The sequence below is a fragment of the Vicugna pacos genome, chromosome 19, assembly GCF_048564905.1.
Source record: "Vicugna pacos chromosome 19, VicPac4, whole genome shotgun sequence".
Lineage (NCBI taxonomy): Eukaryota > Metazoa > Chordata > Mammalia > Artiodactyla > Camelidae > Vicugna > Vicugna pacos.
In genome coordinates, this window is record NC_133005.1 from 13,056,704 (window position 1) to 13,072,684 (window position 15,981).

The 15,981-nt window shown below is 44.3% G+C and overlaps 1 protein-coding gene across 1 annotated transcript in view; it reads right to left on the reverse strand.

Annotated features, from left to right (window-relative positions):
- The window catches only part of LOC140687500 (uncharacterized), a 55,235-nt gene extending 44,371 nt beyond the window's left edge, over positions 1 to 10,864 (reverse strand). Inside the window, exons 1-2 of the mRNA XM_072944631.1 lie at positions 10,737 to 10,864; positions 8,060 to 8,340 (exon numbers count right to left, since the gene is read on the reverse strand). Coding sequence (XP_072800732.1) covers positions 8,060 to 8,310 — 251 coding nt within the window. The 5' untranslated portion in view covers positions 8,311 to 8,340; positions 10,737 to 10,864. The remainder of the gene's footprint in view (positions 1 to 8,059; positions 8,341 to 10,736) is intronic.
- Positions 10,865 to 15,981: the final 5,117 nt, after the last annotated feature.

Sequence of the window (15,981 nt, forward strand, 5' to 3'; positions counted from 1 at the left end):
AAGCCAGAATCAAGCAAGGTGCTGCAGATTTTGACATTCCAAGTTTAAATACTCCATGAAAAGAATCCCTCAGCAGCCGCCTAAATCAATTCTCATCTCTCTTCTTCAAAACAAATAAACAAAATTAGTAAGAGAGCATTTGTTACCAAATATAAGGAGGAACAAACAGGTTCCTCAAAGCAAGGACTTTAACAGGTATCAAACTCCAGTGGGTGATGTGCTAACAGAGCAAAAATTCCAAAAAACTAGAGAATAATAAAATGATTAGGATAATATATGAATCATGGCAACTGTTAAGTTTTTGCTTTTTAAAGTGATGGAGACGGCACAGAGGGCGATCTGGCTATTCCAATGCAGGGTGTGCACAGCCCACATTTTCAGACCCAACAACATGCTCACAGGGTGGTATAAGAGAAAAAGGAAAATAGAAAAAGGAAAAGAGGAAAAGTGAAAATAAGAAACACACAAGAACAAAAATAACTGACAGCATTTGCAAGAAATTACGTGAGTGTGATGAGGACAGGGACGCGGGGACGGTGAGACCCACCCTCACCTCCTGATCCAGGGAAGGCAGGGGCCTGAGAGGAGCGATGCTGCCAGGGGACCCCAACGTGGTCAGAGCCCCAAACCAAAACTTCACCTAGTTGCGTGTAGACAGCTTTTGGGCTACAAAATGTGTTCACATTTCAAGCTGGACAATTTTACTCACTCCCACCAAGAGGAACAGGGGAGAATTAGGTTCTGCTCCTGAACCAAAGCATTGTTTAAAAAATTAATGATTGTGGAATAGTAAAAGCAACTATGGAGTAAAAGTGACTGGAGGAGAACGTGCTTGACCCAAGCTCACTGGCCGCGTTATCTCACTGACGTTCAGATGCTGGCTGAGCCCTTGTGGTACCAGAACAGACAGACCCACCAGGAGGGAGGTTTAATGCGCTGCTGTATTTTGATGCCTGGAGCCATGCCTGGTACACGAGGTTCTGGGTAAACAATGGTGACAGTGTCAACCACTATGGGCTAAGCACACATCCAGCTACTCCGCCAAATCCCAAGGGCAGACTTCAAAAGGCAAAAACAAGCTGGCATTCTCTGGTGGGTCTGCAGACTCAAAGCCAAGCAGTTGCTGAGCAAAAATGTCACCAGTGCCTCCTTTGACAAAAGAGGAGGCACTGGCCTGGGGGCTGGGGCAGGGCTCCGGACTTCCACAGCTCACCCACCAGTCTGTCCAGGGGGAGAAGGTGGTCCCTGCTTACATTGCACCGATGAACCTACCTTGAATGATGCCTTGGGGCTCAACAGGAGGTGACAGGTGAGGTGAACGGAGCCAGCCTTGGTGTAGCACGGTTCTGGCAGCTATGCCCTCAGCAGTGCCCAGTTTCCTAAACCTGACACCTCATCTCCAAGGAGCAGAAGGGTAGTGTGGGCATGTAGATCACAGGACCCTGTGAGGACAAGTACAGATCATGGCCACGACATGCCTCTCCCCTTCTTTAAGCCATAGAGGAATGTCCGGGGAGGAAGTGAAAATTAATCAAGAGCCCGCCAGGCACCACACGCAGGTGGGACACGGATCCCCTGTGTCTGTCATTCACAGGACTGGTGTGGATTTTCTTTTTATTAATTCTCTGGCATCTTCTCCTCCATCTTACCAACAAGAAAGGAGAATCTGACCTTAGAATCACAGACAATCACAGAGCCCCTCCTGCACAGCGGGCCCGGCAGCACGTTTCATGTCCTCCAACCGTCTCCTGTGGGACCGCCATGAGCGCTCTCGAGACTCGAGGCCCGAGGCCGCAGGCCGGGGGGGACACAGCTCCCCTCAATCTCCCCAGTAAAGGGGGACCACCTCTCGGCAAAGACATCTCACCCTCTTCTGCCCGAGGGACAGCTTGAAAGATACACAGGGAAACATAGTAGAGGGTGAGGGGGTAGGCAGCCCAGAAGAGCTCGTCTGCCCTTCCAAGGCAGAGTGGGGCCTTTGACATAATCACAGGGACAAAGTGAGGACGAATTTTTCCCTGCTCTGTCCCATTCTCCATGACACGCCTTTCCCTGCATAAGGAGCTCATTCGGATGCTCCTGGCAGTGTTTCTGATGTCCTAAATTGGCATGGTGGCTATCAGGCAGGGGAGAGGGTCTGAGCCGTGCTGGTGCTGGGCCTGGGAGGCAGGAGACACCGGCTCCACCCCGAGCTCAACCAGCACCTCGTTCTGCGTCTCGGGAATCAGAGTCTCATCTATAAGCAAAGGGATGAAACTGTCCCAGGACAGGCTGTCCAACAGGAATGAAATGAGAGTCATGTAAATAACGTTTCCCAGTTGCCACGTTTAAAATGTAAAAAAAAAAAACAAAACAAATAACTGATTTTAAGAACAGACCTTACTTATTCTACTGTATGTAAAATACTATCATTTTGACATGTAATCAATATAGAAAGTAACAAGATACTTTATATTCTTTTTACTAGACAAGTTTCAGCGTCTGATGTGCATTTGACCTACAGCACATCTCAGCTCAGACCAGCCTCCTCCCCAGCACTCCTAACATCAGTGGCTGTGGCTACTCTATTGGACAGCAACTCCAGGGGTCCCACCAAGTTTCCTGGCTGAAAAGGGGGAGTAAGTGTCCACACTAACCCTAAAAGGATCTCTCTGAAACAAAAGCGGATTTACTTTTAAACGTCTGAAAACCGGCGGGCTGCACCTCCTTCCCACCTTGGCTACAAGACAGCCGTCCTCCTTGCCGATCCCATTCTGGATGTAGGGAAGCAATCTTTCACACAGCCAGGGTGGCCCGGCCTTCAGGTTGACTTGCCTGCTGTCTGTGTCCAGTCCCACGATGTCCTCCTACTCAAATAGGATGTAGAGGAGGGGGGTCTTCTCCCCAGAATTTTCGGGGGCCCCATCCAGCCACTTGGACTTGGGCAAGATGAAGAGTGACTCAGTGAAGTCGTCGATCCTCTTCTCCACCACCCTGCAGTCCTCGTAGATTGAAGGCCACGTCGGTGTGCGGCTGCTTGGCCACCTCCCCATACAGCACAAAGACAAAGAGCTGAGAGTCGTAGAGCGTGGTGTCATACAGCTCCTCTGTGCGTGGAGCTTCTAGAAGGTCTTGGCCAAGAGGCAGTCGGTAATGGTGACAAGGCCCATGACATTGCGGTGGATCTGGGTGTCACTCCATCCATTCTCGGGCACATAGTGATACCTATAGTAGATACAGAGTGCCCACTGGGAGCCACATGGGCTGATTTGGCTCACCAAGGAGATTCCATTGTAGATGCAAAAGAAATTCTCTAAGATGATCCCCACGGGTTGGACCACAACGGGGAGAATCTGGTGGTCCTCAGCACACTGCACGTAGTCAGGGGCGCTCATGTTGCAGTCCCTGCCGAGAAGGGAGGGTAAATCGATGTGCATACTGTGCTGTGGGCTGCGGGCCTCACTGGGTTGCGGCGACCTGGTGTGCACCAGCCAGAAGGCAAGGGAAGTCCAAGCAAATCGTGGATAAGTTTGTCCTCAGTGTCTGCACATGGCTACTGAAGCTCAGATCACATTACTCGGCTTTTGGTCTAGGCTTCCATCCCCTGCAGAAAAGGGTCATTTCTTGTTTTCTGTTTCCAACCACCTAGGCAGGCCCTGATGCAGTCGGTGCTCAAAACTGCTGAATAAAGGAATGAATAACGGAACTGCTTCCCCACCCCTCAGCAGGATATAATGCAAAGAACCATAGTAGGATCAAAATATCTGGATTTCAACTCCAATTTATTTGAACTCCTAAGGTGCAGAATAATGGGTAAGAAAACTTGCTTTGGGGAGGAGGGTACAGTTCAGTGGTAGAGCACGTGCTTAGCATGTTCAAGGACCTAGGCTCAATCCTCAGTACCTCATTTTAGAAAAATGAAACAAATAAATAAACTTAATTAACCCCCTCAAAAAATATTTTCTCCATTCAAAATTCAAAAAAAAACCTACCTTGCAATTGACACAACATTGTAAACTTGACTATACTTCAATTAAAAAAAAACTCCTTGCATTACAAGAATATATCTGGATTATGGAATTATGCAGATGTAAAATGCCTAGGGTACCACCTGCATAAGAAGAAGGAACTGTACAAATGTACTATCCCTCATTTATGAGCTATTTTTCCTTTGGGGAGGTTATAACCTCTCAGAGATATTTTTCTCATATTAAAAAATAAAAAGAAAATATTACCTGATTCTCCATACTGCTGAAGAATCAGATAACCCTATGAAAGCATCTGACACACAGAGTTTATTCAATAAATGTTTGTTGAATGAATGAATAAACAAGCAAAGTGAATGCTGCTCCCTGCCACAGACCATCATAATGGTACTGCTTGGAAATGCCAAGCCCACGTTCCACCCAAATCTTCACTAACCACGTGGGTGACCTGGGCAGACCTGTGTGCTTCTCTCAACACCAGTTTATTCATAAATAGAAATGAGGGCAATAACACAAACCTAAAAGGGTTAGTGAGTCACGAATGAATAGTACCCCAACATTGCAAGATGGAACTATTAAAGAAAATTGGGCAAAGAGTCCATAGGCCCTCTCCATATTATCTCTTACAACTACATGGGAATCTACATTACATCTAAAAATAAAAAGTCTATTATTTTAAAGAGGCTATTGAGTTTAAATGAGCTCACCGTCTCAAATAAGGAACACACAGTACAAATAAGACAATGCGCAGCCCATGAGATGCACTCAGTAAATATTCCCACTGAAACCACTGGTCCCTCCAAATTCAGAGCATGAGGATGTGTCCTCGTGGCCAGAGGCCACTGCACCTGAAACTAACAAAGCTAATGGTCCCCACTTTCAAAAGCCCCTGCCACCAACTTAGGTCTAATTTTGTATTTGTAATTTTTTTTCTTTTTATAAAATAGAAATCCCCAATTGCATAGCCTTCAGGTCACCAAAACCTGACCACAGAGATCATGATGGCAACCCTCCTTGGTGAAACAATAAAATGAAAAGCCATTTCCACAAGACCTCTGTGTAAATCTACTAGGGAACTTCATCCTGGACTGAGAGGAAGAGGACTGGGGAGGAGGGGGCAATCTGAGGCACACAGACCCATGGGCCACCTGTCCCACGATGGACATTACACTCAACCCTCACCCTCCAGGAACTTCAAAATACACACAGACAGAGTGATGTGGACAATATATATGTATTTTTAAAGAAATTCCGACTCTCTAGCAGGTCTTCTATCTACCGAGACACAAATGGCTTATGTGTATAATGTTTCACAAAAGCCTTAAAACATTACCACCCCAACTTGACACATTAAGAAACTAGGGATAGAGGTTTATCACATTGTGCAAGATTAGAGAGATGACACATCAGACACCGTATTTAAACCCAAGCCTTTGCTCCAGTGCTCACACAAGAAAGTGTGACATACTGCCCCTTTCCTGCCCTCTCCCTGCAATAAATCTCTGAAGAGTCTTTTCTGTGCCACGTGGAATCACAATCACATCAATTTACCACAAAGAGCTATGTGACTCCTTGGAGGACATGTCAAAATCTAAAGGGTTGTGATGGGAGGAGAGATTTGAATTTTCTGTTTCTCAAAGGAAACATGGCTTTAAAAGAAACTGAAAAGCACTTATCTAGTCTAAGCCCTCATTGTGCAGAGAAGGAAATGGAGGCTCAGAAGAGATGAGGAAAGGGACTTATTAACAAATATTGCCTCAGTGCAGCACCAAGCCAGCCCTGGGCCCTTCTGGGGGAGTACATGGAAGGCACAGGAAAATGACTGTTAGAAAAAGGAAAGAGAAGAAGCATACAAGGCCCTGTCTCTACACCACCATACCATGAAGTTCCACCAAATTATTCAGTATTGGGTGCAGCCAAAATTTATGTGGGCTAAAGAGGTTATAGAAACCTGGAAGTCTCAACCATAGTGGAAATTCCAACATTTACTGTTTTTTTCCAAGTTCAAGCATCAGTTCAGTGGGCGCTCCATACGAGGGACTACACGAGGCCTGGAGTTCTCCCAAATACAGATCTCTATTATCACGTGTGCAAACCACACACAGGCCCACCAGAAGAAAAATGCCCACACATAAGATGGAACTACTGAAACAGAAAAGAGCCAACCAGCATATATTGCTAGCAAAAACGGTGCTGCTAGAAATAGACTCATGGACATAGAAAGCAAACTGTTGTTAGCAGGCAGGAAAGGGAGGATTAACAGATACACATTAATAAATATAAAATAAATGACAAGGACCTACTATATAGCACAGGGTAGTATTTTCAATTTCTTGTAATGAGTTGTACTAAAAACAATCTGTAAAACATTTATATACATATGCATAAGCTTATAACTTAATCTCTGCTGTACATCTGAAGCTAACATGGTAAATTTACAACACTTCAATAAAAAATAATTTTATATAATAAGTAAAAATAAAAGCAATGCCATAAAAAAAAAGTAAAAGAACACGGTAATCCCCTTAGCTGTAGGTGGTGGAGAACTCTGCAAGCACCAATTCCACTCGAACACTCCAGCACTGGCGGTCACTCATTCTAACCATCAGAGAATCACTTGGCTTCTACGAGGTTACTTTTCTCTTCAGTGAAAGGCTACAGTTGCATCTAATGATGTATTGAATCTCATCATTCACAAACCCAAGAATTAATGAGGATTTCCCATAGGCCTGGCTCTGGACAGATGAAAAGATAGGGTCCCAGATATATTCATGTGTAGAAGAAATTTATGCCATAAAGACATTAATTCTTCCTGCTTTGATAGACAGATTCATTGCAATTCTGATTAGAATTCCTCCCAGATATTTCATGGAATGTAACAAGTTAATTTATGGTCAGGAACAGCCAAGAAACTTCTTTAGAACCACCACTGGGAAGGGGTGGATAGGTCATGCATTTCAACTGGTCTTTCTGATGTGATGAAAATGTTCTGGAATAATAATGGTTGCACAAATGTGAATATGCTAAAAGCTGGTGAATTGTAACATTTAAGTGGGTGGACTTCATGGTGTGTGAACAATATCACAATAAAGCTGTTATATGAAAAAATCCTTCTTGCCAATTATTTTTCCCTCTATACTACTAGTCTGTCCCACAATTTAAGTAAAACAAACAAACAAAAAACCAAAACAAACCAGATTTTGCCAGGAGCTCTTTAGGAGTGCAATGTCCCTGGGTCTCCAACGCCTCGGGTTGTGCTGTTCCTGTTAACACACAATAGCTGGGCTGGACTAGTAAGGGACTATAAGTATCTTTTTAAGATCGTCTCACGTTTCACCCTGGGAGTGAATGATGGAGGATGAGACAGCCTCATGCCTTCAGCGCATTTTTAACTGAACCAAGCCCTGCTTTCACCACTGTAATCCCTCTCAGTATAAAAACATGTGACATCAACAAGCACCGCCATCATAACACCTGAAAGTGTTCAAGGTACTTACCTGGGGCAGAAATTCTGATCAAGGAGACAGAAGCTCCCTCAGCACTGCCGCTCCCTTTTCCCGACTCCACCAGGAGAAGCTGGGAGTTACAGCCGCAGGCTCTCAGCCTGGGGAGCAGCGCCCACGCCGCTAATCTGGACCTCAGGGATCGGGAAAGAGAGGAAGGCAGCCCCGGGGTCGCGGGGCAGGGAGAGCGGGGTGGGGGACGCGGGCTGCAGCCCCGCTCGGAGGCCAGCCCCAGCCCAAGCCGCCCGCCCCGTCCGGGTGTGCAGACCCCGCCCGCCCGGGACACAGCCCGCCCAGTGGTGGGGACGGGTCGGCGGCCTAGGAGAGGAAGCCCGGGAGGGGAGGACTCGCGGGCGGGAGAGGGGAAGCGGACGCCAGCCGCGGACTGAGGGGAGCCCGGCTGGGCCAAGAGGCGGCAGGGGCACAACTGACCCTGGACAGCTGTGGCCGGGGCGCCGGGGCAGGTGGCGCGGGCAGAGGGGTCTGGCCCGAGCAATCCAGCTGAACACACGCTGACTGGCGCCCTGGGGGGCTGTGACACGCCGACCGCCCTCCCGCAGCCGCCTCACCCCTTTCCCGATATCCCCTCACCTTGCACTTCCACAGCCAGAGGCCCCGGCCCCAGGCAGTAGCCAAAGGCCTACAGGGCGACAGAGCTGAGAAGCCATTGGGGCCGATCCCCGGCTCGGAGCTGGAGCTTCCAACCCGCGGTCCAGCTGGCAGCAACTGCGCATGCGCAGGAGGGCCAGCGATCCGCTCTGGGTCCTGAGAGAGAAGGGGAACCGAGGGAGGGAGAATAGGGGAGGAGGAGGGGAGGCGGGGAAAAGTGGAGGGAGACACATGGACAGGAGGAGCAGAGGGAAGGCAGTTATCTGGAATTGGGAGGGGAGTAACAGAGATGGGGAGAAAGCGTTTTACCTCTTGTGGCACCCCGAAGGAGGCAGCAGTCCTGCCTATACACCCTTCTCTTACCCGTCATTGCCCACAGCTCATATTTTACGTCCCTGGCCCAGCCCTCCAGCTAAGGTCTCTGTAGAAACCCTACGGGTATCATACCCGTTGCCCCCACAAGGAGCTAGGTTTACTGTTGCTCAGGGAACCAAGCACCTGCAGGTGTTGTTTCTCAGAACTACCTTGGGAAGAGTATATATTCCCCTTTTACACGCTGGGAAACAGGCAGGCACGATCTCTGCCTTAGCTCCACTGTCCCAAATGTTGGGCTGGCAGGGAGTGGGAGGTAAAATGTCAGAGCCCCAGAAGGAGCAGACTGCCTGAGTGTTGGTGTAGAGTCCCCATCCCTCCTGGGTAAACCACACCCCAACCTCGGGGAATAATCAAGGGCTCACCATAGGCCCCTATGTGTGGGAGAGCTGCCCTCAGTCCCAGTGTCCAACTTGCTAGGTAGGTAGAAGTGTTATTGAGTCCAAATTCATTCTCCTCAGTGCAGGACAGGCCAATAAGTTGGGAGACCAAGTGTTGGGGCATGGAATAGCAAGTTTCTGTAGACCTAGATGGCAAACTAAAGTCCTGGAAAACCATCTCCCCAAGTCAGAATTCAGGCTGCTTTCCTATGTGCTTGGTTTTTGCAAACTTCTTGGTGTAGGAATTCCTTCTTGTTAGAATCCTTTGTTCTTGCAGCTATCTCCCTGGGTCAGATCCCTGTAAACCTCCAACAAAACAAACGTTATTTTCTATTCTGCAACGTGTTATCTTTCTATGATTGGAAAAGTGTTAAATACCCTTAAAGGTCAGAGCCTTCAGAATAGGCTCTCCTGTATATTTTAGGCTCTAGGCAACATTGCTTTACAAGCAAGAAGAAGCCTAGGAGACAGAGCACAGGGTTAAAGTCAAAGGAACAGATCTAATATGGAGTCAGATTTCTTCTTTTCTATTACTGTGGCAGAAGCCACTTGAGGATTTAAGTCCCTTTAAGTTAAAAATAAGTAAAACTTTAAAGGAATTTACATACATTGGTGGGAACGTGCATAGCATATCTGGAAAAGCACACAAAGGATTGTAAACATTGGCATCTCCAGGGAGGCGTGTAAGAACAGAGGATGAGGGAAAACTTCTTTCACTTGAGTATTTTTTGCTCTGTTTGAATTTTTTTAACCATATGCATATATTTCTTTTTCAGTTAAAAGAAATGTGTAATGGAGCAAAGGAGTAACTAGTTCAGCAAATACAGCAGCCATAGACTCACTGAGTCATCATTTTCGATTTAAGCCAGGAAGCATTGACTGTCTCTCTCCTATGTGCCCAGTGCTGTTTTAAAACTTTTTTATATATTTTTTTTATAAAATAATAACATGCTATCCCTCACCCCTGCTCAGGGCTGGTGGGAAACCAACTGAGTTTTTATTGAGTTGTTTTCCAAGGAGTAGAGATGAGTTATAAACAGAACACAACTTCAGGGCAAAACAGGCGGACTAGTTTTCCAGCAGGCCAGATAGCGATGACGGGTTTTCAATAGAGGCGCACAGAGGCTGAGAGAGAAAGCCTCCAGGACCCTACAGAAAGCTGCCCACAGTGCCTTCCCCATGGCACTACTGAAATAGGAAAGAACAAATCTGACTCCATATTAGATCTGTTCCTTTGACTTTAAACCTGTGCCCTGTTTCCTAGGCTTAGTCTTGTTGTTTCTGCACCTTTTGTGAAACAATGTTGCCTAGATCCTGAAATATACAGGAGACCCTACTCTCAAGGCTCTGACTTTGAAGGATATTAACACTTTTCCATTCGTATAAAGATAACAAGATACAGAATAGAAAATAACATTTGCTTGTTGGAGGTTTACACGGATCTGACCCAGGTGAAGAGCTGCAAGAACAAAGGATTCTAACAACAAAGAATTCATACACCAAGTTTGCAACAACCAAGCATTCCCGCTTCCCCTTTTTAATATAAGAAGAGCCTGAATTCTGACTTGGGATGATGGTTCTCCAGGACATTGGTCTACCATCTTCTCTGCTGGCTTTACAAATTAAAGCTGCTATTTCTTGCCCCAAATCCTTGTCTCCTGATGTGTTGGCCTATAATGCACGAGTAGAACAAGCGTGGACTCGGAAACACAAACATACATTGAAAGTACGCATTTGGTATATTAAATGACCTGCTTCCACTCGTATTCCTGAGGTTTTCTTCCCTTGACCACTCCTACTATATTTATGAAAAACCTGTCATGTGGACACATTTCCTTCTCTAGCCACTACCCTTCCATGTAAAAACTGGTGCCAAGAAGGCAATGGAAGTTGCTAGAAGGTATTACCTGGCCAAAAAAGAGCAGAAGTGGGTTCTGGCTGATGTTCAGGAGCAGGACGGGGCACCTGACAAGATGTCATAAGTACGGATAGACAGCTGGGCACCAAAGGAGAAGCTTCTAAACTTCCATGAGGGACTTGTTGGATAGGAAGGAACAGTCCCAGACTATAGCTCTGATCCCACCACGAGCTTCCTGGGCAAGGCTGGGCAAGTCATTTAAATTCTCTAGACCCGTGCTGTCCAACATGGGAGCCACCAGCCACATGCAGGATTATGATGTTATTCTGTAGCCAGACAGAATTATAAATAAACACTTTATTGCAAAGGGTCAGCAGGTATAATATTTAAAAACATTATTGGTTATCTTGCCCTAACAAGTTATTTTTGTATGTCTAGCTTTCTGTGGGTTGTAATGCCTGCGACTAATGTTTCCCTTACAGTGAGGTATTTTGAAATTATAAGTTACTGGACACAGTACACTCATATCACAGTTGAAAAAAACTGATCTAAATAAGCAAGGTGATCTGACTTAGTAGTTATGAGCAGGGGCTCTGGGGCCAGCCTGCATAAGTATTAATTCTCACTCTCCCTCCAGGGAGTTCTGTGTGAATCTTGGACAAATTATTGTTGTTGTTGTTGTTGTCGTTGTCGTTGTCGTTGTTATTATTTGTGCCTCTTTTTCCTTACCTTTTAAATAGCGAGGAAAATGTAGACTCTATCCCCTACAGTGTTGGCAGGATTAAATGAGTAAATGTCTGTGCTGCCCACTTTCCTGGGTTTCAGCATTCTCCAGGCAATCAGTGCAAAATGCAGTGGCATTCTCCACTGTCTTCGTCAGTCTGGGATTCTGTAACAAATTACCGTGTGTCGGGTGGCTTAAACAACCAGCATATTCCTTACGGTTTGGAGGCTGAGGCTTTCAAGGTCAATGTATCTGGGAGAGGATTGCCAGCTCGAAGATGGCTGTCTTCCCACTATCTTCATGGCCCAGAGAGGAGAGAGAAGCAAGCACTTTGGGGCCCTGTGTAAGAACACTAATACCATTCATGAGGGCTCTAGTCTCATGACCTCATTTTATCCTACTAATCACCTCCCAAAGGCCCCGCGTCCCTATATCATCACCCTGGGAGATGAGGTTTCGACATATGGATTTTGAGGGGATGCATTCAGTCCACACATCGGCTAACTCTCCCAAACATGCAGTCATCAAACCTGTAGCTAATTTCAAAATAATGTTTATATCTCTCTGCCCATTTCCATTCCTACATCTACTAACACTGAAGCCCTGCTACATTTTATTTCTTATTTTTCTTGTAGAGGTTTAATTGATTCCTCTAACTCCAAGGCTTCGCTCGCTCCAGTCTGCTTGACAGCCCTGCCAGGTAGGTCTTCCTTAAAACACCTTCCCACTTCACCTGGTTGTTTTTTAGGTGTAAATGTCAGAATTCTCTCCACACCCCATCCTAGACCTTTAATCCCTTACACTACCGCTCACTATGTTATTTTCCTATTACCACTGTAACAAATTCCCATAAGCTTAATAGCTTAAACCAGCACAGACTTATCAGCTTATGGCTGTGGATGTCAGAGATCCAACACAGTTCTCATTGGGATAAATTCAAGGTACCAGCAGGGTTCCTTCCTTCTAGAGGGTCTAGAAGAGAATGTTTCCTTTTTTTTTTTTCCAGTTTACAGAGGTCACCCACCTTCCTTAGCTTGTGCCCCTCAACTTCCTCCATTTTCATGGTCAGCAGCCTTTCTGAACATTGCTCCATCGCTACACCTCCCTCTGATTTTAAACTCAGCTGGGAAATATCCTCCATTTTAAGGACCCCTGTGATTACATTCAGCCCACCTGGACAATCCAGACTACTCACCCTATTGTCTCATCTCAGGATCCCCTTGTCCCATCCCACTCAGGCAGTATGTATGTGGCTGTGACATTCACCTTGTGTAACATTTCCTCATGAGCAATTTATGGTTCAAGGCACTTATAAGTGACTTTTTGTTTTTCTTCCTTATCCTTTCTACATTCAGTTTGTCTGGTGAGATTATATGAATCCTTTTTATTTGTGCCCCTGCACTAATCTATAATAATGTATCATGGGTTTAGAAGGCTAACTAATAGACAATTTAGGAGACAGAAATCCTCTAAGATTTTTAATCCTAAAATATCTGTCATCCCTTTTGCCATGTACAGTAACATGTCACAGGTGGCTACCCTGTGGCCGGGGAGGGACATGATTCTGCCATCACACTCCCCTCATTCTCACCAATGTGCTGATCAACTAACCAAGGATCTATGCTCTCCAATTCACTCACTTCCTCCTCCTTTCCATTGACTATCCTGTTCCCACCGCTTCCTTCATTCACCACATCAGGATTTCATGACCACATTCTCCCCTAAATGAAATGGGTATCTTGCATCTAATGTCTGACAGCTGTTCTTATTGTATATGCACACACTGACCTACACATAATCCCGTCCATCTCTTTATTTTCCTAGAATCTTCCAGAAGAATCAGTTCCATGATGATGATGATGATACTGACAATGATGACAGGGGCCTCTCAAGGATTCTGATAAAGAGGGAATCGATAAAGGGAGGGAATCATTGCAAAATTGCCCCAGAAACAGGCTTAAAGGTAAATAACTCTTATAGTGTTTAATGAAATTGACTAATATTTAACCATTTTTAAGACTTTATATCACTGAATTTAAAATTTTAACGGGAATTTTCATTCACCACTAACCAAGATTCAACTCTGGGACCAAAATCTAAGGATTTCCGTCTTCTAAAAAATTGTCCACTAGCCTTTTAAACACGTGATCCTTTTAAAAAGTTTAGTGCTGGGCTGAAAATAAGCAGGATTCATATAATCTCACGAGACACAGTGAATGTGGAAAGACTAAGAAATAAAAACAAAAAGCCATTCATAACTTCTTGAACTTTACGTTGCTCACAGGAGAAAATGTTTGCCAATGTGTGTGTCACATCAACATGACGACTGAGTGGGATGGGGAAGCTGATCTTCCTCATCAGTCATTTATGCTGATTTGTTAGATGCCAAAACAGTTTCCTCATTGAAATTGCTTCTAACAAGTATGGAAGAATTTAGGTTCTACCAAAAGCAGGCTAAACATTTTCCCCTGCTTTCAGGTCTCTGGACTGAATGTCCCCACAAGAAGGACATGATTATGTTTCATAGGGAAGTCTTCCTGAGAAGGAACAGGCTTTTCTAGGGCAGAACTGCAGGGCCCCCCATGGAGGGCTGGAGGAGGTCTAGAGGGGACACTGGAAAAATAGCAGGAGTGAATTCAGATACTGCTGCTCAGGTCGCCAAAGACAGCATTGCTATCTCTAAGGATATGACATTCTCCCAAATTTTCCATGAGTGAAGGAGCCTGTGAACACTAAGCAGGTTGTTAAGACACAGCAGCACATAATTTGCGTGACAACAAAATTAGAGTATGATTTGATATTTGGAAAATAACTAGCCCATTGTTCTTTGAAACTGCAGCAGTAGCAATAGAAATAAAAAAGACTGAGCCGTCTTGGAGACAACAATCAATAAACAATTCTAAATCTGCAGAATTCCTTGACAATAGTCAAGCAATGAGCTAGATGTGTGCTGCAGATACCTCTTACTGCAGGGCTCACTCCTGCAAAGCATAGAACTAGTTTCTCAGCACACAGAGGGAACCAAGTCAAGATTCCTAATCTTTTGAGATTTACTAAATGGCCAGATCAGACAAGTACATACAGGCAAATATGATTAAATGTAATCAAATAATATCAAATGTGATTTGAGCACAGACGAAAGAGAAATTCCTTTCACCTGGGATCTAGAGAGAATTCTTCAGAAAATGTGGCTTTGGAGACGGCCAAAGACATGGGTGGAATTTTGGCAGAACAGGATGTAAGGAATTTAAAAACTTATTCTATAATTCATATAAAAATTCAAAGGATCCCAAAAATCCAAAACAACTTTGAACAAGAAAAACAAAGTTGGAAGACTTGCACTATCTGATATTCAAACATTTTTTATAAAGCTACAGTAATCAGAAATTATGGTGTTGGTGTAAAACAGGAAAATAGAATAATGGAACACAATAGAATGTTCAGAACTAAACCAAGACTTATACAGACAATTGATTCTCAGAAAGGATGCTGTGGAGAAAGGATCTTTTCAGCATGTAGTGCTGGAACAATTAGATGGTGATACGCAAAAAAAAAAAAAAAGAACTTTGATCCACACCTCACAAAATATACAAAATTTACCTCAAAATGGATCATAGATCTTAATAGGAAATCTAAAACTATAAAACAGCTAGGAGAACAAGCATAGGCTTAAGCTTTAAGGCCTTGGGTTTGGCAAATTTTTCTTTGCTATGACACCAAAAGTATCATCTATTTTAAAAAGAAACTGATAGAGTGAACTTTATGAACATGAAGACTCTTCAATGCTCTTCTAAACACTGCTAAGCAAATGAAAAGACAAGCCATAGACAGAAGCTATTTGCAGATCATATATCTGATAATGGTCTCTCTTTGTATCTGATCCAGAATAAAGAGGTCTCAAAATTCAATAATAATTCAAACACCTGAATGAATGAGGCCAGAAAACACACTTCAGTAAAGATATCCAGATGGATAATAAGCATATGAAAAGATGCTGATTAAAGGTGTCATTAGTCATTAGAGAAATACTTTTAAAAACCACAGTGAGATACTAGTTCACATACATACTAGAATGAATACGGTTAGAAAGACTGACCTTACAAGGTGCTGGCAAGGAAGTAGAGCAACCAGAACTGATACACACCACGAGGAATTTACAATAGTACAACCATTTTGGAAAAGTCTTTAACAGATTCTTTTAAAAAGGTAAACACCTATGTACCATATAATCCAGACGTTCCTCATCTGGTGCTTTAGAAAGGAAAAGCATATGTCCATACAAAGACTTGTAACCAAATATTCACTGCTATTTTATTTATAATAGCACAAGTTGTAAATAACCCATGCATCCATCAAGAAGTAAATGCAGAAAGAAATGATGGTCTATACAAACACTGCTCACAATAAACTCTTCAGTAAAACTCAGCACTAAACAATACTCTACTATAAGACAAATAAGCTATTAATACAGCAACACAGATGATTCTCAAAATAATTACACTGAATGAAAGAAGTCAGACAACATAGAGTAGATACTGCATGAATCCATTCATATAAGGATCTTGAAAAT